Source organism: Rattus norvegicus, chromosome 4 (assembly GCF_021556685.1).
Source record: "Rattus norvegicus strain SHRSP/BbbUtx chromosome 4, alternate assembly SHRSP_T2T, whole genome shotgun sequence".
Classification (NCBI taxonomy): Eukaryota; Metazoa; Chordata; class Mammalia; order Rodentia; family Muridae; genus Rattus; species Rattus norvegicus.
Genome location: NC_141537.1, coordinates 120422718 through 120448644, shown reverse-complemented (window position 1 = coordinate 120448644; position 25927 = coordinate 120422718). Strand labels below are relative to the sequence as shown.

General features: G+C 44.6%; 2 protein-coding genes and 1 long non-coding RNA gene across 14 annotated transcripts in view; 2 read left to right on the top strand and 1 right to left on the bottom strand.

Annotated features, from left to right (window-relative positions):
* Positions 1 to 14742, top strand: part of Anxa4 (annexin A4) — a 57469-nt gene extending 42727 nt beyond the window's left edge. For 4 of the 9 annotated variants that reach the window (XM_087659386.1, XM_087659387.1, XM_087659389.1 and 1 more), the window contains 7 exons: positions 1435 to 1514; positions 2666 to 2722; positions 3586 to 3679; positions 6994 to 7089; positions 8522 to 8580; positions 9810 to 9932; positions 13772 to 14742. In XM_087659386.1, coding sequence (XP_087515512.1) covers positions 1435 to 1514; positions 2666 to 2722; positions 3586 to 3679; positions 6994 to 7089; positions 8522 to 8580; positions 9810 to 9932; positions 13772 to 13831 — 569 coding nt within the window. In that variant the 3' untranslated portion in view covers positions 13832 to 14742. 9 annotated transcript variants of the gene reach the window in all.
* LOC148006313 (uncharacterized) lies at positions 11632 to 15485 on the bottom strand. The gene is made up of 2 exons (XR_015686774.1): positions 13206 to 15485; positions 11632 to 13004 (listed from the first exon to the last, which is right to left on the bottom strand). It is a non-coding gene; the product is annotated as an uncharacterized LOC148006313 (long non-coding RNA).
* Positions 15486 to 19220: 3735 nt separating this feature from the next.
* The window catches only part of Gmcl1 (germ cell-less 1, spermatogenesis associated), a 39220-nt gene continuing 32513 nt past the window's right edge, over positions 19221 to 25927 (top strand). For 2 of the 4 annotated variants that reach the window (NM_001033931.2, NM_001010956.3), the window contains 1 exon segment: positions 19221 to 19684. In NM_001033931.2, the coding sequence (NP_001029103.1) occupies positions 19431 to 19684 (254 nt within the window). In that variant the 5' untranslated portion in view covers positions 19221 to 19430. 4 annotated transcript variants of the gene reach the window in all.

Sequence of the window (25927 nt, the reverse complement as noted above, 5' to 3'; positions counted from 1 at the left end):
ACACCGTAATTTGGTGAAAAATTTCCTGGTGATAATTAACTCAATCCTATGTGTACAATAAAACTTAAGATGACTACTTCAAAACCCTGTAAAGTACATGTGACATCGTCCATAAAGATAAATTCTATAGATTGACAGGCTCAGGATAAGGAACTGGGAAGGATCCGTGTGGTCTCAGCACAGAGGGCACAAAGGTCACCAGGCTATTAACCAGGTCTGCTCCAGCCTTCTGGGAAGATAACAGGTTATACATCCCTTCCTTTGAAGGAGCAGGTTGGAGTGTTTAACACTCCTGCCTCTCCTAGTGCTTGTGTGGGTATAAGAACCCTCCGTGTCTCCCTCACAGCTCACCCAGGATTTGGAGTTGGCCCCTGTCTTAGTCCTGCACAAACATCATAACCAAGAAGCAAGCTGGGGAGGAAAGGGTTTATTCAGCTTACACTTCCACATTGCTGTTCATCACCAAAGGAAGTCAGGACTGGAACTCAAGCAGGTCAGGAAGCAGGAGCTGATGCAGAGGCCATGGAGGGATCCTGCTTACTGGCTTGCTTCCCCTGGCTTGCTCAGCTTGCTCTCTTATAAAACCCAAGACTACCAGCCCAGGGATGTCACCACTCACAATGGGCCCTCCTACCCTTGATCACTAATTGAGAAAATGCCTTATAGCTGGATCTCATGGAGGCATTTCCACAAGGGAGGCTCCTTTCTCTGTGATAACTCCAGTTTGTGTCAAATTGACACACAAAACCAGCCAGTACAGCCCCCTAACCCTAACCTCAGCCCCACCCAGGATTTGGAGTTGGCCCCCCTAACCCTGACATCTGTTCCACAGTGGCTTCTGGGGGTGTAGAGGGTTTCACTCTTCAGGGAAATCTGTTAGAACTTTTCTGGGGACTTCTGTCTGGTGACACTGGTCTCCTTGCCAGCTTCCATTTAGACACATAGCATTTGCATAGCAAAGTTACAAACAGAACGAGACCAAGGAGGACTCCGGCCCGCCTTCATCTTAAGAGACAGCTATCTCTCCGTCCTGCTGTGACCAATAAGCATCTGGCTTTGTTGTTGATGGTGGTGGGGGTGTTTGTGGGTTTGTTTGTTTACTTGTTTTTTAGCCAAAGTTGTTGTTATTTGCTCTGTTGTCTTTATGAGTTAATGAGCTTCGTTACAACGTTTATAGAAACATTGGTGAAAGGTCACCTATAGGAGTGTGGGTCCCTTCCCAACGGTTGTGCCACTTCCTCCAGCAACCATTAACTGCCTATAGATCCTCAGGGAGGGCCGGGGCCGGGTAGAGTTCAGATTTTGAGAACCTCCCTTGGCACCATCTTGGTCTGGGCTCCTCCAGTGAGCAGGCTGGGAGGGACAGAGCAGGCTGGAGGGTGACAACCTGAGCAGGTCTCTGTTCCGATGCGCCCATGTCCAATTTCTTGGTAGAATATGGAAGGAGCCTTGAAGAGGACATCTGCTCTGACACATCCTTCATGTTCCAGCGAGTACTGGTGTCCCTGACAGCGGTGAGTGGCTTCCTCTGTTCTGTCTTCTGACAGGGGATGCTGGGTTGATCGAAATGCTTACCCTCTGCCCTTCATCCATTCAGTCTCCTAAACATGGATGCTCCCCTGCATCATCCTGGGGCCACTCTGTTCCTACATCCTATTTTTCCTCCGGAGATCCTGGCTAGTCGTGCATGCCCAACCATTTCTCCTGCTTATAATTCACTGTTCACACAGCCCAAGTTCATGACAGCTATTGGATTACAAGGATATTGAGAGATACCTCCTGTGTTTTAGATGCTTATGCTGTGGTGGGGCTGGAGAGGTTGACATTACCTCTTGCTCTTGCTGAAGATCTGACTTAAACCCTGAGCATCCGAATGGCATGGCTCACAACCACCCATCACACCTTTGCACACATGCGCACACACACAATTTTTTCCATCCTTCTTTTTAAAAAGAACAGTCTACCAAACTGGAGGGCAGTGCCTAACTATCACTCCTTAGTATTCCTCCGGGGATTCCCATGGCCCTCCATGCTGGAGCTGATGTATTTGGGTCTGGCATTGCAACAGCTTCCCAAGTTCCACCTCAGGTCTAGCATTCTCTTGATCATGAAGATTGGTCAGTTAAGAAGGCCAAGTCATGGGACTGGAGAGATGGCTCAGTGGCTAAGAGCACTGACTGCTCTTCCAGAGGTCCTGAGTTCAATTCCCAGCAACCACATGGTGGCTCACAACCATCTGTAATGGGATCTGATGTCCTCTTCTGGTGTGTCTGAAGACAGTTACTGTGTACTCATAAATAATTCCTTATTTAAAAAAAGAAGGCCAAGTCAGCCGGGTCAGTGCAGTAGTGAGAGGTTGGGGTGGGGCTGGGGTCAGTGCAGTGGGGGGAGGGTGGGGTGGGAGTCAGGTAGAAAGACGTCCTTCTACCAGGAAGACACCTGTGCAACATCAGGAGTCATAGTGGGGCCCATGCTCTGCTGGGACCATCTCTAGAGCACAGGTCCAAGCCCTGTGACAGAAGACAACCGTCTTCCTAACTCCCTAACCCAACTTTACTGCATCTTGTCTCAGTGCCCTGGGTTTCCAGGCCTTCTAGCTTCTGCCATCTCCATGGGTACTTGCTGCCATGGTTACCTGGTCACGTCTCCTCCTTTTCTCCCGCAGGGTGGCAGGGATGAAGGAAATTACCTCGATGATGCGCTCGTGAAGCAGGATGCCCAGGTTAGTGGACTGCAATGTCTTCCTTGCAGTTTCTTCTCTAAGACAGGTCTCACTTGGTTGGCGGGCAGCCTCTTCTACCTCAGGGTGTGTTAATCCTGCTGAGGTGCATTATGAAAGAGACTCTCATAGACAGTCTTTGATTAACAGGTCTTTCAGTGGTGCCTGGGACCCCAAGTGGCTGGAGGCACTGTTTCTACACTCCTGGATTCCTCTTAGTGTGAGGTCTCTTCCTCACACTGAGGACACAACAAGGATCCTAGGGAAACACCAAATCTGTGTGTGTGTGTGTATGTGTGTGTGTGTGTGTGTGAGTGTGTGTATGTATATGTATGTATGTGTGTATATGTGTGTATGTATGTGTGTGCGAGTGTGTGTGAATGTGGGTGAATGTGTGTGAGTGTGCTAGTATGTGTGTGTATGTGTGTGTGAGTGTGTGTATGTATATGTATGTATGTGTGTATATGTGTGTATGTATGTGTGTGTGAGTGTGTGTGAGTGTGTGTGAATGTGTGTGAGTGTGCTAGTATGTGTATGTGTGTGTATATGTGTGTATATGTGTGTATGTGTGTAAATGTGGATATGTGTGTATGTATGTATGTGTATGTGTGTATGTATGTGTGTATGTATGTGTGAGTGTGTGTATATGTGTGTGAGTGTGTGTTTGTATATATATATGTATGTGTGTATGTATGTGTCTGAGTGTGTGTATATGTATGTGTGTGAATGCGTGTGAGTGTGTGTACATTTGCCTTTCCAACTAACAAAATAGAACCCAGCAAGCTTGACTCTTAGGAGTTTTAGAACTCTGCCAGGTGTTGGTGTATCCTCTTGGGTGTTTAAGCTCACATTCTGTTTATCATCAGGATCTGTATGAGGCTGGAGAGAAGAGATGGGGGACGGATGAAGTGAAGTTCCTAAGCATTCTCTGTTCCCGGAACCGGAACCACCTGCTCCATGGTGGGTACCTACCTCACTGTCTTACTCAGCTCTGCTAGACTGATGTAACGTGCGGTGGCAGGTAGAATCCTAAATGTTTTAAAGGTTAATATACTTTATGTATACGATTGTTTGGATTGGATGTATGTCTGTGAACCGATATCTGGTGTCCGTGGAGATCAGAAGAGGGTACAAGATCCCCTGGAACTGGAGACAGTTATGAGCTACCAAGTGGGTGCTGGGAAGGAACCTAAACTCAGGTCCTCTGTAAGAGCAGCCAGTGCTCTTAACCACTGAGCATCTCTCCAGCCCCTGATAGCCTTTAAAATAAGAATATCTTATTTATTGTTTGATCATTCCAAATATGTATGTAATGTATCTTGATGTATATCGATTGATAACCTTTGCCCCACCATGAGACAGAAAAGAAACTAAACTGTTAGATATTACTCTGCAAATGTAAGAATCAAATCATATGAATGAAGGCCAACTTTTTTTTTTTTGGTTTTTTTTTTTTTTTTCGGAGCTGGGGACCGAACCCAGGGCCTTGCGCTTCCTAGGCAAGTGCTCTGCCACTGAGCCAAATCCCCAGCCCCGAAGGCCAACTTTTAAATTTATTTTATGTATTTGAGTACCCTGTCGCTGTCTTCAGACACACCAGAAGAGGGCATCAGATCCCATTTCAGGTGGTTGTGAGCCACCATGTTGTTGCTGGGATTTGAACTCAGGACCTCTGGAAGAGCAGTCAGTGCTCTTAACCACAGAGCCATCTCTCCAGCCCTGAAGGCCAATTTTGAAAGATTAATTTGAGTAAGTGACAGGTATGCAATGTGTTTGTAATAGTTTGGCATTCCTTATTCTAGGACACCAACCTTCATAGTTGGTTCATAGCACAGCCCCAAGACAGCCCTCCCCACTACTTATATGAGAAATTAACCTTCACCACCTGAGGAACCAGCTGAACAAATGTCAGCGGATAGTTATCCGTATTTAACACCACTAGCAGGCTTCTTCAGGGGTTTGTTGAGTAAGAGGAGTCCTGCGTAATTTCACTTTTTATTTCCTTTGTGTGATGTTCCTAATTTGCTTCGGGTAATTTCTAAACTTTGCAATGTGCTTTTAACTTCTTTGGGGGGAAAAGAACACTAAACTATTACAGAATCAATGTTGTCGGGCGGAGTCTTCTTATGAACAGCAGTAAGGACTCGGGGGGGGCAGTTTGTATTGGAGATGAGATTTTTAGACCTTCACGGGCGTCATCATTTCATAAACCACCCTACCCCTGTCATAGGCAGTTACAGAGCTTGTGGGAAATTGGAGGAGAATGGCTTTGCTAAATTGAAAACACAATGTAACTGTAGAGTTTGACACATTTACAAGTTGTAATTATTCTAGATATTCCTCAGTGGCAAAAAGAAAATAATAATAAGCAATTATTCTTGTTCATAAATCATAGGCAACCATAAGACTTGGGGCTTTGCGCTTTCTTTTATTTTATCGGCTCTCTTTACCTGGTTGCAATGTGAGCTCCCCCTTGTGGCACTTTTTCAGAACTGCAGTTCCCAGGAAGCATTTACTAAGAATTTTTAATCCTAAACGTGTCTGTAGTTGGGCAGTTAAAAATTACCTGTTCATAAATTACCAAGAGACAATTTTCATTTGGTTTTTTGAACCATGGTTTCTCTGTGTACCCATACCTGTCCTGGAACTTGCTCTATTGAACAGGCTGGCCTTAAACTCTCAGTGATCCTCTTGCCTCTGCCTCCAGAATACTGGGATTAAACGCAGGCACCACCGACATGTGGCACAAGAGACAATATTTTAAGCACCATTTAGGTAGTGAAACGGAATAATCTCACTACCAACCAACAGTAGTGTCCCAAACTAAGGATTTGTGGGTAATTTTCTGCCTTATTTTGTTCCTATGTACAGTGGGGGTTGAAGTAACTTCTTTGATTCTGGGCAAATATAACTGACAAAAAAGAAAGAGAAAATACTGGTGGCTCCCAAGACTGGAGGGAGATATGAACCCCTTCATGAGGACAGAAACCAAAGTGTTCCTAAGCAGGAAAGGTGGCAATGGGATGACCCCTGGGGCTCACTGATTGGCTAATAGATGAGCTCCAGCTATAGCAAGGACTGTCGTCAACAACAACAACAACAACAATACTACTAAAATAATTGGAAGCCAGAGACTGGTGTAGCCCTGGCTAGCCTAGAACTTACTATGTAGTCCAGGCTAGCCTAAAATTCACAGGGATTCTCCAGCCTCTGCCTCCCACGTGGTGGGATCACAGGTGTACTCCACTATGCCTGATCACACAAAAGGCAAGAAAGCCATTTCCTTGGTGGGTAAGTCTCTCTAACCTGCTGGCTGAGGTTGTGATGTAAGTTGCTGGCATCAGTGTTCCTTGACTGTGAGCCCCACGGATGGGGGTAGGACAGTATGCTAACAAAAGTCACTAAGGAGATACGCAAGGCATACCTATCCTGAGAAGAAGAGAGAAAAACATATTCATCACATTCAAAAGTCCTTGACAAAAAGCAAAATAATAAAGAGCAATAACAATAATAATAATGATAATAGCGTGAAAAATGTATTAAAAGATGCAACCAGCTGTTACCATATGTGACTCAGTTTTGAGGAGGCAGAATCACTCTCATGTTAATGAGCCAGATGGACGAGGAGTGCATAGGTGACTTCCAAGGCTGACATTGTGTAGTGCAGGCTGGCCTCAGATTAGTGTGTAACTGAAGAACTTCTGATGCCGTGAACTGGGATTATGGGTATGAGCCACCAGACCCGTCTGCTTAAAAAGAAGAAAGCAAATGTCCTCAAAGACTCTCTCCACATGGAGACATGACGTGGAGGACCAAGGTCCTAGCCAGGGGAAGAGGGTGCCCAATCTTCTCCAGGGATCTCAGTGCTCTTCCTCCTGGATGGGCCTAGTCCAGCAGGCTTCATCCTGCCTGGGTATTCACCCACAGGACGACCCGGTTTCCTCTTGAAATGTACAAAAAAAAAAAAAAAAGTAGTGTAAATTTGTATTCATTCTCTCTGTAATTTTTAGTTTTCTGAATTTAAATTTTTATTTATTTATTTAGAGAGAAGGAGAGAGAAGGAGGTATGTGTGAGGGAGTATGTGTGTGCATGCATGTGCACAAGAGTGTACGTGTGTAGAGAACGGAGGACAACTTGCCCAAGTCATTTCTCTTCTCCCACCATGTGGGTCCCAAGGATCAACTCAGGTCACCAGGCTTAGTTGAGTGCTTAGCAGATGAGTCACCATGGCAGCCCAGGTCTCTAAATGATGCTGTTTTGTTATTGGTCGTAGTGTTTGATGAATACAAACGGATCTCACAGAAGGACATTGAACAGAGCATTAAGTCTGAGACATCTGGAAGCTTTGAAGATGCTCTGCTGGCTATAGGTGAGCTGGTGGGCACAGACCTAATCCTGTTGGTATTCCTCTGTAGTATCCAGACGTTGTCCCAGAGATACAGAACTGTGTCTTCCTGGAATTAAAGTGGTTTCAATTACCGAGGGTACATTCTAGAATTTTTTTAAAATGCTAAGTCGGCATTTTAAAAAATGGTCTGGGACTTCTGGACTAATGGGATCCTCTCACTGCAGTCCCCAAATACCTGGTCTACAACCTTGCACCACCACACCCAGTCAATGTTCCAGAATATTTTGCCTGTGTGTACAGCTGTGTACCACATGTATGCAATACCTGTTGAGGCTAGAAGAGGGTGCTGGACACCCTGGAACAGGAATTACAGATGCTTGTGAGCTGCCACATGGGTGCTGGGAACAAAACTCCTGTCCTGGACAAGACCAGCCAGTGCTCTTAACCACTGAGCCATCCCTCTGGCCCCAGAATTTTCTTTTTCTAGATAGTCTCACTCAGTAGCCAAAGCTGGCCTTGAACTTGTGGCTTTGGGAATGCTAGGATTGTAGACATGAGCCACCCCATAAGGCTGTTCTCCAACTGTAAACAAGAAATCCTTGCCAAGCTAGCTGTGGCACACATGCAATTCCAGCACTTGGGAAGTGGAGGAAGCCCCGAGGAGCCGTAGTTCCAGATCATCCTCAGCTACATAGAGAGTTCAAGGCCAGCCTGGGCTGTGTGAGGGCCTGACTGCTGTTGTGCCAGGGTTCATGTCTTTGGTCTTTTGCACTTTTCTATCTCACTGTAGGAGAAAGATAATGCCACGCTAGCTGTATCCAGCACGTGTTTCACTTAGATTTTAAACGGTTTTTATTCGTGTGGGCGTTTTGCCTGTATGTATGTGTTCCGTGTGCATACCTGGTGCCCTACGATGTCAGTAGACATATCAGATGCTTTGGAACTGACGTTACAGATGGTTCTGAGCAATCACTTGAGCGCTGGGGACTGAATCCCCTCAAGTCATCTGCAAGAACAGCAAGGACTCTTGACTGCAGAGCCATCTCTCCAGTCCCCTAATGACTGTTTCCTACACCACTCATAATAATCATTTTGGAACTGCGGCTCCCTTGCTTTGATGGCCTTCATTAATGACTTCTCCAGGAACCACTAAGTCGAGGCCTGTCCATCTAAAGAAGGCCTGGAATGTCAGGAAGCGGCTTGGCTTAAAGGGGTCTAGCAAAGCAATCAGGAAGTATTTCTTTGGGACTTTGTAGAAACAGAGACTCACTTTTCTTTGTTCTTGGGTTGTTTTTGGTTTTTTGGGTTTTTTTTGTAATCTTTGCATTCTTATATTATATTTTTAGAAATAGAGATAATTTATTAAGAGGCAGGAAGCTCTCGTGAGAATGGGGTGGGCTAGTGGGCAGGGGGGTGGCCTCTGCTCACTTCTCCCTGTTCATTTTCTCCACAGTGAAGTGCATGAGGAATAAACCTGCCTATTTTGCTGAAAGGCTTTATAAATCCATGAAGGTAAACGGCTGTGTTTTATCATTTGAAAGACTGTGCTATGTTTTTTTGTTCACCTTCTTAAGTTCGTCATCCACATTCTACCCTGGAATATTCAACTCAACTCCATGTTGTGTCTCTCCCTGACCTTGTGATGTGTGGATCCCTGATCCCAGTGCTTTACAGGTATGGATTAATTTTAGCCCCACAATAGGAACAGGGCCACAAACTGTCCTGATTTACTAGTAGGTAAACTGAGGCATACACAGATTGTTTACGCTGTTCATGGAGGGAGGCATGCTCCAGAGGGCAGACTCCACCTTTAGAGCCAGCTTCCCAGATCTGTGCTGGACTCTGTGCAGGCAGTCCTGCCAGGGACCCCTAAGTGGGACAGGAAGCCAGGAGCCCGAGTGCTTGGATTTTGTTGTTGTGAAACAAGTTCTCATGTAGCCCAGGCTGGTCCGGAATTCTCTATGGAACCAAGGTTGGGTTTGAACTTCTGATCATCCTGTCTCAGCCTTCCAAGTCCTAGGACCACAGGCCTGTGTCATCACACAGGATGGAGAGTCTTTGTCCTTAGAGATCATCTGTCCTCAAGGAAAGAGCTAGCATGCAGAAGACGCCGAGGGTAGGATGCAATGGAGGACAGGAACTCTGCGTCCTATTATTATCACAGTACAAATGACATCGTAGTTTTTCAGTATTCTTGAGGGAGGATTTGAAAAGAATACGTAAGGGATTTGGAGCCATGTATTCTGGCACATGCCTGGAATTCTAGCACTTGGGAGGCTGAAAAAGAAGGATTGCCTTGTTTGAGGCCAGGCCGAGCTATAAAGCAAGGCCTTGTCTTATAAAGAGGAGAAACAGGAGAGGAGGAAGAGGAGGAAGAGAAGGAGGAGAAGGAAGAGGAAGAGAGGGAGGGAGAGAGAGAGAGAGAGAGAGAGAGAGAGAGAGAGAGAGCGAGAGCGAGCAGATTGTTATGTTTAAGCAGAACCTTGGGAAGCTTTCCACATGGGCTGGGGAGGAGAATTGTAGACACAGAGCCTGTCCCTGGAAAGGCAGAGCAGTGTCTTCTGGCCAACGCACTGGAAAGGGGCTGTGTCCAGCCTTTAGTCCCAAGGTGAGGCATGAGGATGTTGCTCAGGCTCCCAGGTCTCACAGCCAAGGATGCCGCACAGACTCACTACTACCTGGTCTCGCCTTGCTGGACCATGAAGAGCATCACCTGATGCAGGGTTGGCTTCCTTCCTCAGGGCTTAGGCACTGACGACAGCACCCTCATCAGAGTGATGGTGTCTCGAGCAGAGATTGACATGCTGGACATCCGGGCAAACTTCAAGAGGCTCTACGGGAAGTCTTTGTACTCTTTTATCAAGGTAGGTCACCACGGTGAAGGCAGGATCTGGCCTCAGGGTGCAGCACCACTGGCTTTCTCCTCCTTGGCATCTGACATTCCCAGTGAAGATGGCCCCTGCTTCAGGAGTTCCTAGGCTCTCCCTGCCCCTCCTTTCCCATGGTATGTAAGAAATATTTACCTGCTAAGTACAGTAAAAATTTCATGTCAGCCCCAAATAAGGATGGACATTTTGGGGCATTGATTTAGTTCTGCTTTCATTTAAAGCACGTGTAGTCTAACGAGCCCTGACATTTTAAGTAGTTGACCTGTTCAAGTGAACACAGAGTGTGTGAGAAGGAAGCATCACCCCTGACCTTGGTCCCAAAGGTTGGTGAGGATGAGTACCAGGGGCTGGAGTTAAGGGATAAGCAGTTAAGACAAACGACTGCTCTTCCAAGGGGCCTCATTTCCATTCCCAGCAGGGCACCCACGTGGCAGCTCACAGTCACCTGTAACTCCAGTTCTAGGAATCCGACTCCCTCTTCTGGCCTGTAGAACTGTGTGCCTGTAGTGACCAGGCACACATAGGCAAATACCCAAACACAGAAAATAAAAAATAAAGGAAGAAAATTTTAAATGTGTTGGGGTTGGAGATTTAGCTCAGTGGTAGAGCACTTGCCTAGCAAGCGCAAGGCCCTGGGTTCGGTCCCCAGCTCCGAAAAAAAAAAAAAAAAAGAAAAAAAAAACTGTTACAACCTAACATAATTTATTCCAGTATTTGATATTGCAAATTTTAGGGTCTTTGAGATACATAAGACCTATATCTGTATATAGAGAATATACCCCATTATGTGAGCTTTCAATTACTTTTTTTCTTTAAAAGATATACTTATTTATTATATATAAGTACACTGTAGTGTCATCAGACACACCAGAAGAGGACATCAGATCCCATTACAGATGGTTGTAAGCCACCATGTGGTTGCTGGGAATTGAACTCAGGACCTCTGGAAGAGCAGTCAGTGCTCCTAATCACTGAGCCTTCTCTCCAGCCCTCAATTGCTTTTATTATTTCTGTTTCTTCCCTCCAAGATCTGTCGCGTGCCTTCCATAAGTGTACCCAGTAAGTGGGGGAAATAAACTGGGCAAATTCGGATGTTTTCATTTACTTTCTGTTCTGTGTAAATACCATGCCCAAAGCAACTTAAGGAAGAAATAGTTTATCTTGGCGTATCGCTTCAGAGGAGGAAGGGCATGGCAAGAGGCCAAAGGAGCAGGAAGCTGGCTAGTCACATTTTATCTGGACACAGAAAATTGTGTGAGCAGCAAGTGGGGCAAGGCTATAACACCTCCAAGCCAGTCCTAGTGACACACTTCCTCTAGCAAGGCTGTGCCTTCTGAAAGGTCCATAACCTCTCCAGACAGTGCCACCAACTGCGGACTATGTTTTCAAACACACGAGCCTGTGGGAGACATTTCTCATGAAATAACCCACCACGAATTCCTATAACCAACACATTTCTCAAGAAAGATGCATTTCCTAAGAGGTTCCCTGAAAGGAACAGCAGGTCCTCCCATTTGGTCCCCTGTTCTCATGCGAACGCCCTCTCTCCACAGCAGTTCTGTGACCTGTGAGGCTGACAGTAGCTATTTCCCAGGGTGTCAACTTCTACCTCCTCAGATCCTTGCAAACAGAATTCACAGTTGCTAAATTATAGTGACTACTTTTTCCCCCAGTGCTGAGGATTGAACTCAGGGCCTCAGGCAGGCTAAGCAAGTTCTGTCCTATTGAACTACATGCTCAGTCCATAATGAATACTTTTAAGAGCAGAACTTCCACATCTGCTTGGTAATGATGCAGAAACAGATGAACCCAGGGTCGGTCCTCTGTAGAACCAGAAGGGTCTGGTGGAAATAGGAGACAGCATCCTGCTCCCGCCTCTACCCACTTACCATTCTTTATTTGGTACCAGACAGCCAGGAGTTCTAAGGTGGCGTGGGGGTGGTGAAACTGACTCACTCCTTAAACCCCTCATTAACTGGGCCTTTGCTTCTCTAAGAAGCCTTTAAGAAGCCTGGAGAATCTCATAGACATGAAGCTGAGACTAATTTCAGAGAAGCTTGGGTTGCCCACACAACAAACATCTCATTAAGATTTGACCTGTGAATTAAATATCCTGAAAAGTAGGGGAGGTACTGACTATTTGAGAGCTGCTGTTAAAAGAAAGAAGAATGCAGGGTTGGGGATTTAGCTCAGTGGTAGAGCGCTTGCCTAGCAAGCGAAAGGCCCTGGCTTCAGTCCCCAGCTCCGGAAAAAAAGAAAAGAAAAAAAAAGAAAGAAAGAAGAATGCAAACATGGGGACATAGGGCTGGGGGCAGGGGGCAGGGGGCAGGGGGCAGGGGGCAGGGGGCAGGGGGCAGGGGGCAGGGGGCAGGGGGCAGGGGGCTCAATGGGCAAAATGCTTGTCATGGAAGCATGTGGACCCTGCACCCACATAAAAGGACTGACAGCATGCACCTGCACACATGAGCGTGCGTACATGCACATGGGATAGGGTAGAACATGAAGGATTAAATTGTCACAAAGCTCCTGCCTGTGCTTGTTAGCTTTTTTGTTGACTTGACATAAGCTAGAGTCATCTGAGAATGGGAAACCTTAGCTGAGAAAATACTCCCGTCAGATTGCCCTGTAGGCAAGCAAGCCTGTGAGACATTTTCTTCATTGACGATTGATGTGGAAGGGCCCAGTTCACTATGGGCAGTGTCACCCCTAGGCAGGTGGATTGGATTCTATAAGAAACCAGGCTAAGCAAGCCATGGGGAGCAAGCCAGTAAGCAGCATTCCTCCACGGTCTCTGCTTCAGTTCCTGCCGCCAGGTTCCTGCCTTGATTTCCTGCCCTGGCTTCACAAATAGACCCTTTCCTCCCCAAGTTGCTTTGGTTGTGGTCTTTATCACAGCAGCAGAAACCTAATTGGGACAGTTCCATAAGAAGAGGGTGACAAAACACTGTGCTAGTGAGCGGCTTTAATGCATACTTACTGTTTCACACCACACTGACACAAGCTAATAATATATTACTATTCCTTATCACAGGCAGTAAAATTTGAACTCTTTTTTTTTAAAGATTTATTTATTCATTTATTATATATAAGTACACTGTAGCTGTCTTCAGACACACCAGAAGAGGGCATCGGATCTCCTTACAGATGGTTGTGAGCCACCATGTGGTTGCTGGGAATTGAACTCAGTACCTCTGGAAGAGCAGTCGGGTGCTCTTAACCACTGAGCCATCTCTCCAGCCCAATTTGAACTCTTAAAGTCAGAGGCACCATCTGTTTTGGTGCCCATTAAGAAGAAGCCACCCAAACTGACTGACTAAGCTTAGAGTCTTGCTTGTTTGGTGTACACACAAGGCCCCCTTAAATCTCCAGTGCCAAAAATATAAACGAATAAATAATAAGGAAAGCCGCAATAAACATTTCCATGTGGAAATGATAGGACCTCTCTGGAAGTCTATTTTGCAACTTATTTCAAAAGTATTAGAAAGATCCACAGCTTTAATCTAGTATTTTCACTTTATGACAATGTTTATGTGCCTCATGTGTGCGGAGGCCGGGGTGATTAGAAGAGGGCATCAGATCCTCTGAAGCTATTGTTATGGGAAGCTGGGAACACCAAAAACCAAATTCAGATTCTATGTGTGAGCAAGAAATACTCTGAGTGGCAAAGTCATTTCTCCAGCCCAAAAATTTCTTTTGTAATAAAAACATGTTTTTGAGGACCGGAGAAAATCCAGTGAGGCTTAGGTGATTTTGAGCTGTGTGATCTAGCCAAGAACATCTTAACCTGCTGGTTACTGTGCTTTCCTTTCTCCCAGGGCGACACTTCTGGAGACTACAGGAAGGTTCTGCTCATTCTCTGTGGAGGAGATGATTAAAAGCAAGGTGCAGGACGGAAGGCTTCTTAACACTGATTTTGTTTTTAACTTCATTTTTCTGCACTGCTATTAACATTATCTCAAATGCTTATTTCCAATTAAAACGCCTCCAGTTGCCTCCTAGGATCCAGACTGTTATTATCGTCTATAATTAGTCATTTTGATGCCTTAAACTTGTACTTTCAAAGCTTTTAAGACATACGTGGAGATTTAGAATTAGAAATTAAAATGTGCTCCATGTCTTTATCAGATTATTTCCTCGTTTGTGTTTTGTAGAGATTTGAATGCACTAAATCCTTCTAGATTTTCTTTTTTTGGTACGAACAGAACAGAAGAGAAGCCATTTTCTTCCCTGGGAAGTCAGTCATTTCTTTATGTGGGACCATCAGCGTCTCTTACTGAGATTAGCCATCTGGTCTCCTATTTTACACAGATCCAAAGTTCTCATGAGCCCCCTTTCTTTGGCTTTGCCTGTCATGTTAGCTGACAGTTGCTGAGCCTGGTAGGGGCAGGCTTCATCTCATTGTACCCTGCCACCATTTTCTACCCATGAGGTGTAACAAAGTAACCAGCACATCAAACAAGTTCAATTTCAAGCGTGGCTAGGCAGACCACGTGTGTTTGTCAGTCATGCTGAACATTCCTCAGTTTTAGGGTTACTACCCTAATCTTGCTCAAGTGATGGTCAAGAGTGGACTCGGCCAAGGTTGTCCTGGTAATGAGATGCTCTGGGTGTGGCTTGCCTAAGAAGAGTTTTTTTCTGCTAAAAATAGTTCATCTCTCTGAACCGTTTATTTGATCCCCACTGTGCCCTTTTGATCTTATTCAGAAACTGTGCTTGCATGTAATCCTCAAGTTTGGTTTGTATACAACATGAGACATTTTTAATTAAAAATGGTGGCTTTAACCAAGTGTGTAGTCTTTCTCTGTTTGACTTTTCCACCCTAGAGATTTTTTTTCCCATGGAAGGAACTACTTTTGAAGGAATACTAAATTTACTAAGGATACTAAGTTTCTACTTGAATTAACAATATTATTGAAGAAACACATTAATAATGTGTCAGCCTGCTTCTATAAGATGAGTGTTTACACTGGAGATGTGGAGGCAAGAGGATTGGAACTTCAGGCTCTCCCTGGCTACATAGCCTGTGCGAGGCCAGATTGGACATTTGAGTCCCTGTCTCAAAAGGGCAAAACAAGATCTGGGGAGCTGGCTCTGTGAGTTATGTATTTGCTGCACAAGCATGAAGAGTGGTGTTGATATCCCTGGCACCAATGTGAAAGCCAGGCATAGCCAATGAGTGTGTGCCTGTAACCCCAAGGCCCTGTCTCGACGATGATGGTCATGTGGTGGTGGTAATGAGGAGGAAGAAGAGGAGGAGAAGGAGGAGGAGGGGGAGAAGGAGGAAGAGGAGGATGTAGAGAGTAAGACACTGATGTCAGCTTCTGATTTCCATATGGGCACATACACACACACACACACACACACACACACAGATGGAATTGAGATGGCTTAGTGGGTAAAGGCTCTTGCTGACAAGCCTGACAATATGAGTTCAGTCCCCAGAACCCGGATGGAAGAAGAAAAGAGCCAAGTCCCCCAGGTTGTTCCCTTCTCACATAGGCAAAGGAATAACACCCCTTTCTCACACCCAAAACTTAACAAAACAAACAAAAAAACCAACAAAACCACTAGCATTTATATATGCTTATGCCAATTCAATGGTATTAGCATGTTAGTTTGTTCTCTGAAAATAGTGACCCTCTGTTCTAGACAGTGTAGCATTTCTATTAAATGTCACATAGAAGGCCAGGAACGGAGCTCAGCGGGGTAGTTACACCCTGTACTCTCAACACCACAAAAGACAAAAGTTACAGATGTACAAAGAACACACACACACACACACACACACACACACACACACACACACACACGCACTCCTTTGTTCTTTCTGCTTTCTGCTTTGGTGCTGGGATCACTGACAACATGCCTATGTGATCAGTCACTCCAATTAACTTGATTCAGGTATCAACGATACCACCTCAGGACTGTGGAATCTCTACTCCAACTTTATTACATGTTGGAGGCATTATGAGGTTCTTTGTTTTGGTTTTAATAGACGTTTTTACCATTAAGTAATGTCTCAACCAGAATTTTAAGAACAAAATTCAACAGCTGGGGCAGTGTTTTGTGGCTGATTGCTTTCAGTGGACTGTTTTTCTCATCTGTAGGTATAAATTCAAGGGGAGGGTAGAAAGTCACAATTTTCTGCTCACTCTTGGCTTCTCAGGAGTCCTACTGTGTAGCTCCTGAAGGTCCCAAAATAATGTCATCTCAGTCATCAAAGTAATGAGTCAAAATTCCAGGTATAATCTGAGATGTCTTTCTTCAGTCAGTTCGGACCTCAGTGGGAAGCTGGCTTGGGGAAGGGAGATGGGGGATTCTCTCTTTCCTACATCATCCCTGACTGGATTGTAGCAGCAAGGAGAAGAGCAGAGGAGACTGGGTCTGTCCTTAGACTCCCCGTACTCTGTGGGTGGAGGTTAAGTCCTGTGCAGCTCTGGAAGGTTTACAGGCGTCCCCATGGGTCTCCTCAGTAACCAGGGAGCCATTCACCTGTGCTTCCTTAGGCAAGATGCATATGGATGTTTTACCGTCTAGGAATTTAGTGACACTAGAAGCCACCATGTTATAGTCTACCTTGCCCATTCACCAAGGCCTCTTGGACAATGCTTTTTTTTTTTTAATTTAGAGAATACTTTATTAGTTTTTGTAATCAAACCCACGTAGATAAGACCTTACATATTTAATACAGTGTGTTACCCCTGTACAAATGGAAAAAACTTAAGTTCAACATTTCTAGACCAATATGGCTGTTAATTTCTGTACAGTGCCAACTCAACACAGTAAACGGGGATACTTTTTTCCAAAGTTGACAGCACAGCTAAAGTTTCAAAAAATTCAAATTATATATCTGTATATATATATTTATATTTATATAAAAAGACCAATAATAGCAGTGTGTTATGCATCAACAGCAGCAACAGCTTTTCCAGGTTCTGCAGTCATCTGAACAAAACTGTAGAGACATCCAGCACACTCCATTAAAAAAAAAAAGTAAAAAAAAAAAACCCCGAGAAAACAGCACAGTTCTGTTACTCTTGTGGTACCTGGCACCATTTTTTTTTAAAATTAGCTTCTCAATCATCATCTGGAAAGAAAACATTCTGAGCAACATCATTAAAAACAGCTCTGATAAAGCACGGTCACTACTACGTATCATAAAGCAGGTACAAGCTATTTTACATCCACAGAGGTATGATACAGTACTGTCCTACATCTATAATACTAGAGGCTACAATTTAAAAGGCATTATTTGAGACTTGATTCTACTTTTCCAGCAGAGGGCCCAAAGGATGGTGTGACACAGCTTTGTAAAGAAACATACTCTAGACAGGATTTCCTTTCACTAATGGCACAGTTCTAAGGATTCATTCTCTCCATGAATGTCAGCTAAAACCGTTATTAAAAAAATGAAATATCCCTAGAACAAAACCGTATAACCACCGGATTCACATGAAGATGACCTAGTGGAGACAAGCTGGACCTCACCTTACCAACAAGCTATCAAATCTGTTATGTTTAAACAGTGAGACCTCCAAGGAAGGAGATGCCAAGTAGTGCTTCAAAGCTTCGGACCACAATCAAACACAGCATCCTTTTCAACAGAAGCAGAAGCTCATCTGAATATGCTCAAGGATGCTGACATCAACATTTAACCATCTCCTCACTCATCCAGGAAGAAGGGGAGATCAGTTACTACTGTACTTTATTGTGTTCAACCAAATCACCATGTTACAAGAATAGCAAGCTGCCATAATAAAAAATAAGGCTTGGACAATGCTTTAACATGACCTCATGCACCTTTCAGATTTGTACATGCCAGCATATCCCTCTGCAGCCACCATTCCCTTCCTCCGACTTCAACCTGCCTCAGCCACATGCTCTCAGAACTTCTCTGGCATGAATAAACTCAATTCCTCAGTGGCCTGCAAAGGACATTACTGCCAAAGGGGAGTGCAAATGGTGGGTTGATGCAGTCAGTTCCAGGAAGGAAAAAACTGGCAAGAACTCATAAAGTTCAGAACTTCTCAGAAAGTCTGTTTTTGGGATCTGCTTGATGAAGCTTTTGCACATAGCGTTCATGAAAGAGCATCAACGTAGAAACAACTGAAGCCCCTCAGTGAGAGGGTGATGCATCTAACAGTGAGTGGTGACAATAACTAGAGATTTCATTCAAAGTATAATTTTAGGAGAGGAGAAAGGTTCTAAATCATAGGTTTGGGATGGTCAATGGTTCCATTTAAATTATATGTCTGAATGTGTAGCAGAAAAGCATGCTTATGAGTATGCGTGTAAAGACACATATAGAAATGGCACAGAGAGGGAGAGGATGGAAACAGGGTTAGTACACAAGGGTTTTCTCATTCCCCACTATATATCAATGAAGCTAAAGGGGCGAGGAGAGTGAATCAAAATTAAGTATGATAAAATTCCAAGCCAATATGGGTTCATAGGCATTTGTATTGTTCTGTTTGAAACACTCCATTATAAACATTTTACTTTGAAAAGTATAGAAGGCAGGTATGGTATTTCAATGCCTTAACTCCTAGTACTCAGAGGCTGAGACAGGCACACTTCTGACTTAGAGTTCCAGGGCAGCCTGGGCTTCAGAGTGACACTCTTCCTTGAAAAATTAAAAAAAAATCGAGGGCTAGGGATGTAGCTTAGTTGGTAGAATGCTTGCTTAGCAGGAAGCCTTGTGTTGGATACCCAGCATTTCAGGTCCAAGAAGTTGATGTGACACATGCCTGTAACCCCAGTTTTCAAAGGGTAAACACAGGAAATCAGAAGTTCAAGATCAACCTCTACAGTGAGTCGAAGGTCAGTTTGTAGTATGAGACACTGACACGATAAAATAATTAAACCAAAACAAAGCACCAGAAGGCCAGGACCTGGAGGCTGGCTGAGACTCCAGACTGAACCCTGTCAACACAGCTGGGTGATGGGCATCTATCCAGGCCAGTCGGGTTCCACAGCCCGGAAGGGAAGCAAAGGCCATGATGACAAGTCCGTTCTCTCTTTAACCGCACAGGGATGGATAAGACCCCGGAATCTTACGGGAAGAACTAACGACAGAGATTCCCAGATCGCTTAAGCACAGGCACACGGTGCCCACGCCCCTCAGCTAACGCCGGAACCGCGGAAGTAATGCACGCCCTGCGGCTGTTTTCTGCCTAGCTGTGCTAGCAGCCTGCGCATGCGCAACCGGCAGCGCAAGCTCTTTCCTCTGTCAGCAGCCCCGCCCCTTCCGGAGGCTCGCCGTACGCCTGCGCCCTGCGGCGCGCGCTTTGTTGGGAGAACGAGGGGGCGAGGTCTTGAGAAGCCGGTCGGCTAAGGCGCGACGGGCGGGGCTGAGGATGGAGGTGACTGCGTTCGCGGCGACGGTTGGGGCTGCGCGCGAGGCGGCGGCAGAGTAGGCGGTGGAGCGACAGGTATGGCGTGGCGGCCCCTCAGTGCTCCCTAGGCGCCGGAGCCATGGGCGCTCTGAGCAGCCGGGTCCTGCGGCCCGCGGGGCGCACAGAGCAGCCCGAACCCACGCCCGGTGCTGGGGGCTCGGCCCGCAGATCGGACGCGGGCGAAGATGCGGCCCACGGCTTCTGTTACTGTCCCGGCGGCCGCAAGCGCAAGCGCAGCAGCGGCACTTTCTGCTACTGTCACCCCGAGTCAGAGACAGACGAAGAGGAGGACGAGGGCGACGAGCAGCAGAGGCTGCTGAACACGCCGCGCAGGTACAGAGCATCCCGCACCTGGGGGGCCTGACGGGAGAGTGCGGGGTTGCCGCACGGGGAGGGTCGGTGCGGGAGGTGAGCGCGCGCGGAGTAGAAGGGAGCTGGGCGTTTGCAGGCGGACCTGGGTCGGTGAGGAAGCTGGCGGGTGCCGGGCAGACCTGGGGTCAGTGCGGGAGCTGAGCATTAGCAGACAGACCTGGGTTAATGCAGGAGCTAGCGCTGCTGGGTGGACCTGGATCAGTGCGGAAACTGAAAAGCCTAGGGTTCTGCACATTAAACAGAAGCTTCGTGAGTGTCAGAGTCTCAACCTGAGCCTAAAAGGACTAGCCAGAGCTTCCGCGCCCCTTGCGTAGCAGGCATTTGCTTTCTGAGTAGGGTAGCCACGGGAAAACTTAGTGTGCATCACTAGCTTTAAATCAGTAAAGAAAGAAGCATAAGTAGTGCCAGAGATGGACATCTCTCTGTGTTGTCGCTAGATGGACCAGTGATGAAGATTGACAGTTACATACATTCACTCAATTAAGAGCAAAGTCTGCTTGTTGAGGTGGGCTGCGATCTGTGTAGATTGCATAAGATTTTTTGAGGGAAGAGTTGAAGAAAATCATTGCTTGTGATATAGATGTGGGGTGTACCAGAATATACTTTCATGTAAAGAATCTGCTTGCTCTTTTTTCTCTTTTTAAGATCATTGTTAGAGTCACACAGATGTAATTTTTCAATGAATTTTTTAAAAAGGATCTGCTCAATATTTTGCTACAGGGACATTGCATTTTTGTTGATAAAAAAAAGTGTAGGTGCTAGAAGTAGAGCTCAGTGGAAGAACTAACATGTAAATATCTTAGGTTAAAAACTAGATTAATATAACCTTTGATTAGGGTCTTATGTGTGATTATATTCCAAGATGGATGTTCTAATGTGCTCCAATTCCGAATTCCTATCTATATTCTGCACTTAATATACTCATTTTGATACATAAAGTGGAAATATTACTGTAACCTCAAAGAGTTCCACAGAATGTATTATAATTAGCAAGGTATTATAATCCTGTAATATCTACACTGGTGGCTGAGACAAGAGAATCAAGTTGGAGGTCAGCCTGGGCCACAAAGTGAGTTAAAGGCCATCCTGAGCTATCTACAGAGACCCTGGAGAGAAGAGGAAGGAGGGGCTGGGAGTATTGAGACTATCATAACCTGAGAGTGAACACAAGTGTGTTGGCTGCCCCTCCCCTTTTTACAATATTTATTTTTATTTATGAGTATGTCTGTATGTGGGTTTGTGTACATTTCTGCAGTGTCTGGAGCTGGAGTTACATGGGTGTTGTGAACTCCCTAATATGGGTGTTGGGAAATGTATTTGGGTCCTTTGTAAGAGTAGTATGTGCTCTTTATCACTGAGACACCTCTCTAGGCCCATAGTGCCTGTCTTTTGTGCCTTCAGTATTAGAACTCTTCCATGAACAGGCCCTTATGTCATAAGGCATGCATCCTTCTTCAGCCTTAGTGGCTTAGCCACTCCCACTTTCTTTTGGTAATTGTTTGATGTACCTTTTCAATACCCTTTCCAACCATATCCCATCAACCAACCATCCCTCAGACTTCCCCTCCCATATCCCAGGGCCTTTTCCAAGTTCTACAGAAGCAGTTTACCACTAAGCTGTGTCTTTTCACCAGCAGTACCGTCTTTTCACTTTTTGCATATGCACACATGCACAGATGTGCTTGCATGCAGAGGCCAGAGATCAACAGTGGGTCTTTCTATATTTCTCTCCATCTTACCTTTTTAAAACTGGAGGGTTCTGATTGGCTAATCTAGCCAGCCAGCAAGGTCCAAGTATCTGCTTCCTGTTTCTGCCCCTCCACCTGCCCCAATAGGATTACAGATACTAGCAACCCCACCTGGCTTTTTTTGGGTGTTTGTTTGTTCTTGCATTTAACTTTCTACTTGAAAAGCACTTTGACAATAATCTGCCTAGCCTTTGTTTGTGTCTTTATGTTTAAGGTAAGTATATATACAGCATATAGTTAAGTCTTGCTTTTCTTTAATCCAACAAGACAGTCTGTGCCTTTTGATTAGTATGTAGGCCATGAATATTTAATATAATTTTTTAAATATATGGCAGGGAACATTTAAAAAAGAAAAACAATTATTTTAGCAAGGAAATTTTAACATAAATCATACCAACAAAGAACTGTCAAAGACAAAATATAATGATAAGAGATCTTTAAAAAAACAAAAAAAGTACAGGAATAGATCAGGCATTGTGGCACATAGCTATAATCCCAGCACTCAGGAGGCTGGGACAGGAGACTAACAGGTTCAAGGACAGCCTAGGTTATGTGCTTCCAGTTGAACTGTTTCTGTTTGTATTGTTTCTGTCGTATATAACTATTTACATAAATATCGACATTTATCTATGTTTGAGAGAGGCCTCTGCTACAGTTCATGTGCAGCAATCACAGACAGCCTGAGGGAGTTTTCTCCTTGCACCATGTGGGTTTTAGGGTTTGAACTTAAGTCTTCAGGTTTGGTGGATAAGGCCTTCACCTGCGAGCCATCTCACCTACACCACCCCCTTCATTGTCTCACTGTGCATCTCTGGATGGCCTGGAACTCCCAAAGATATTTCTGCCTTTTATCTTCCTCCCTAGTACTGGACTTGAAGTCAGTGCCCCCCTTTTAAAAGCTTCTTATTGTCCTAGAGTTTCTAGCTTCCTTTTTATTTATTTTTTTATTTTTGCTTCCATTGATAAAATAATATCCTTTCATCATATCTTGAACTTTTTCTCAATTACCCTAGCATAGAACCTGCTTCGAACCCTAGACCACCTACATAGTCCTGCCCTCTTACTCCAGTCTAGGTCTCCTACTTCTAAGGATTATTACTGAGACTTTGACCCCATCTCTGAGTAGACTCTGGTTTTCAATAACTTCTCTCCTTTTATTTCTCGGAGAACTGCATCATCAAGTATTTTTTCATGAAAGGGTGGAAAAGGGTGATATAAATGTAGTCTCAGTTTATTCTTCCTCTAACTGATTATGGTACTTAATATGACTTTCCATATCTTTAAACATCTATTCTTTTTTATAGTTTTTATTTTTTAATTTAAAATATAATTACATCATTTCCCCCTTTTTAACCTTTCCCCTGTATCCGTCTATCCCTGCTGTCTATCAGATTCAAGGCCCAATGACATTTCCCTCTTCCAGGTTAGTATGTACTTGGTGTCATCCACTTCAGATCTTGTTTAGGTTGCTATGGTGGTGAGACTTTATCTTTGTAGCTTCCCTGATGTTTCTAGGATGTGAAAATCTCTCAGCAAACTTTCTATTCTTCTAGCTCTTACAATCTTTCTGCTCCCTCTTCCTCTTGTGTCCACATTGAGCCTTAGGTGCAGAACTTGTGTTGTCAATAATCATCTACTCTTTATTAAAAGTATTGTATTTTTATTTGATGTGTGTGCATGTGTGTACACTATTGATTCTCCTATTCCACCATGAATGTTCCAGGCACCAAACTTGGGCCCTTAGTGTTGGCAACAGGAACCTTTACCTACCGAGCCTTTAATGATACTGGTCCATTGTCCTCTGGCCTAAGCATGATTGAAGGCTTTGGTCCTGGTCTAATTCTGTTTTCTTTTTGAGTGACCATTTTTTTTTCCTCTGAAGTTTTGAAAGTTTTTTCTTTTGTATTTTAATGGGAGTCTTTTGACAGCTTGGTAATTAGTGAATCCTGACAATCCAGAGACTCAAATGCTTGTTTCTAAATAGCTCTTTTTTGTTCTGAGTAATCCTTTGCTACTGTGCCCCATTATCATTCTATAAGCACAGTCATTTGAGAGTTCCAAGCATATGAATATATATTTTAAAAAACTCTGATTTCCCTGGGTTCTAAGTTTCCCCTTGTACTCTTGTTCACTCGTTTCCTTAGCTTTTGTGTTTAATAGTATTTCTAGTTAGTTTCAGCTGTCAGCTTGACAGCCCAGTGCCATTAGTGAGGGAATCTGAATTGGGATACTGCCTTTATCAAATTGGCAGAAAGCATGTGGGGCATTTTCTTGATTGCTAATTGATATAGAAAAGCTATTCTTAGTTGTCAGCTATGTCTGGAATTAACTAAAGTCCGGGGCTGGGTATGTGTTTGCACCTGTGAGGGAGTAAGTCATTCGAAGTGGGAAGACCCACTTCTAATCTGGATCTTTTGAGACAAGAAGAAGATACACCCTTAATCCAGACCTTTTGAGGTGGGAAGATATACCTTTAATCTGGGCTATGTTTTCTGGGCAGCCTCTTGGATTGAACAACTACTGGATTCATAGACCTTCTGTTGGTAGACAGCCATTGTTGAACTGGCTGGACCATAACCTGTTCACTTTTCTAATGCATTTCCTGTGTGTGTGTGTGTGCGTGTGTGTGTGTGTGTGTGCGTGTGTGTGTGTGTGTGTGTGTGTGTGTGTGTGTGTGTGTGTTTCACCCTGTGTTTGGAATTAATGATTTATTAGTCAGGATTTTCTAGAACATCGTGGGTGTGTGTGCCTTTGCTGTATATTCTGGAGAGCCCTGAGTAGGAAAACAGATTCTGGACACAAGGTGAAACAGTAACTCCTCTTGGTTTGTTTCATGACAAGGTCTCATTTAACCCAGACTGGCTTCCAATTTGCTGTTTAGCTAAGGCTAACCTTGAACTCTTGATCTTCCTTCCTGTTTTAGGAGCAGTGAGGTTATGGGTATGCACCACTATAACCACTTTCTTTTGCTGCAGAAAAACACCAGGACAAACAGTTTAGGGATATAGTGGGTTCATTTTAGCTCAAAGTTCCAATTTACAGTCCGTCATTGCAGAGAAGTCAAGATAGAGGAACCCCAGCTAGCACATTGTATGCAGCCAAGAGCAGAGAGCAGTGAGCTAACACATGCAGACTCTGCTGGCTTCCTCCATGCTTACACAGCTTAGACACCTTTTTTAGGGAATGGTACTACCCATAATGGGTGGATCTTCCCACGTTAATTAACATAATCAAGATAAACCTCCTGGCTGGCTCATTGGGACTGGTACTCCTTTATGGAGTTGGAGAGTTGGCTCAGTGGTTAAGAGCACCCGACTGCTCTTCCAGAGGTCCTGAGTTCAATTACCAGCAATCACATGGTGGCTCACACCCATCTGTAATGGGATCTGATGCCCTCTTCTGGTGTGTCTGAAGACAGCGACAGTGTACTCCCATACATTAAGTAAATAAATAAAATACCTTTAAAAAAAAAAAAAAGATAACCCACAGACAAACCCACAGGCCAACCCAATTTAGACAATAAATCTCTCCTTGAAATTTTATCATCAAGTGAATCTAGATTGTGTCAAGTTAGCAATTAAAACTACCACATTCTGCAATTATTTTCTTTCTGGAAAGAGATTTTTAAAAGGTTTTGCTGCTGCTGCTGCTGCTGCTGCTGTTGTTGTTGTTGTTGTTGTTGTTGTTGTTGTGTGGGTGTGTGGAGTTATAGACTTGTGAATAGCCATTTAGACGCTGGGAATCAAATCAAGGTTTTCTGAAAGAGAATCCAGTATTTTTTTTTTTTTTTTTTTTTTTTTTGGTTCTTTTTTTCGGAGCTGGGGACCGAACCCAGGGCCTTGCGCTTCCTAGGTAAGCGCTCTACCACTGAGCTAAATCCCCAGCCCCGAGAATCCAGTATTCTTAACCACTCATCTATCTGTCCAGCACCAGAGATTTTAAATGTTTAAACTACTAGAAAAGCTATCAGAAGTCATCAGAAAATTTAAGATAGGTTAGCTCAGACTGATGAGACTGCTCAATAGTAAAAAGCCCTTGCTCCACTATCGTGAGGAATGGAGGTCAGATCTGAATCCAGCATTCATGCAACCTAACAGATGTGCTGTGCATGCCTGACATGGCATCTCTGGGGAGAGGCATGGAGAAGACAGAGACTGGAGGATCTTGGGGGCTTTCTGGTTCCTACCTTATCATAACATATAAGCTCCAGATTTAGGGAGAGAACCTGACTTAAAGGAACAGGTGGTACCAGCTGTGGGGATGCATGTCTTTAATCCCAACATGTGGGAGGCAGAGGCAGGCGAATCTCTGTGAATTTGAGGCCAGCCTGATCTACAAAGTGAGTTTCAGGACAACCAGGGCTACACAGAGAAAGAAACCCTGTCTCAAGCAAACAGACACACAGAAGAGTAGATGGGGAGTGATAAAGGGTGACATCCACTGCCTCCTGTGACCT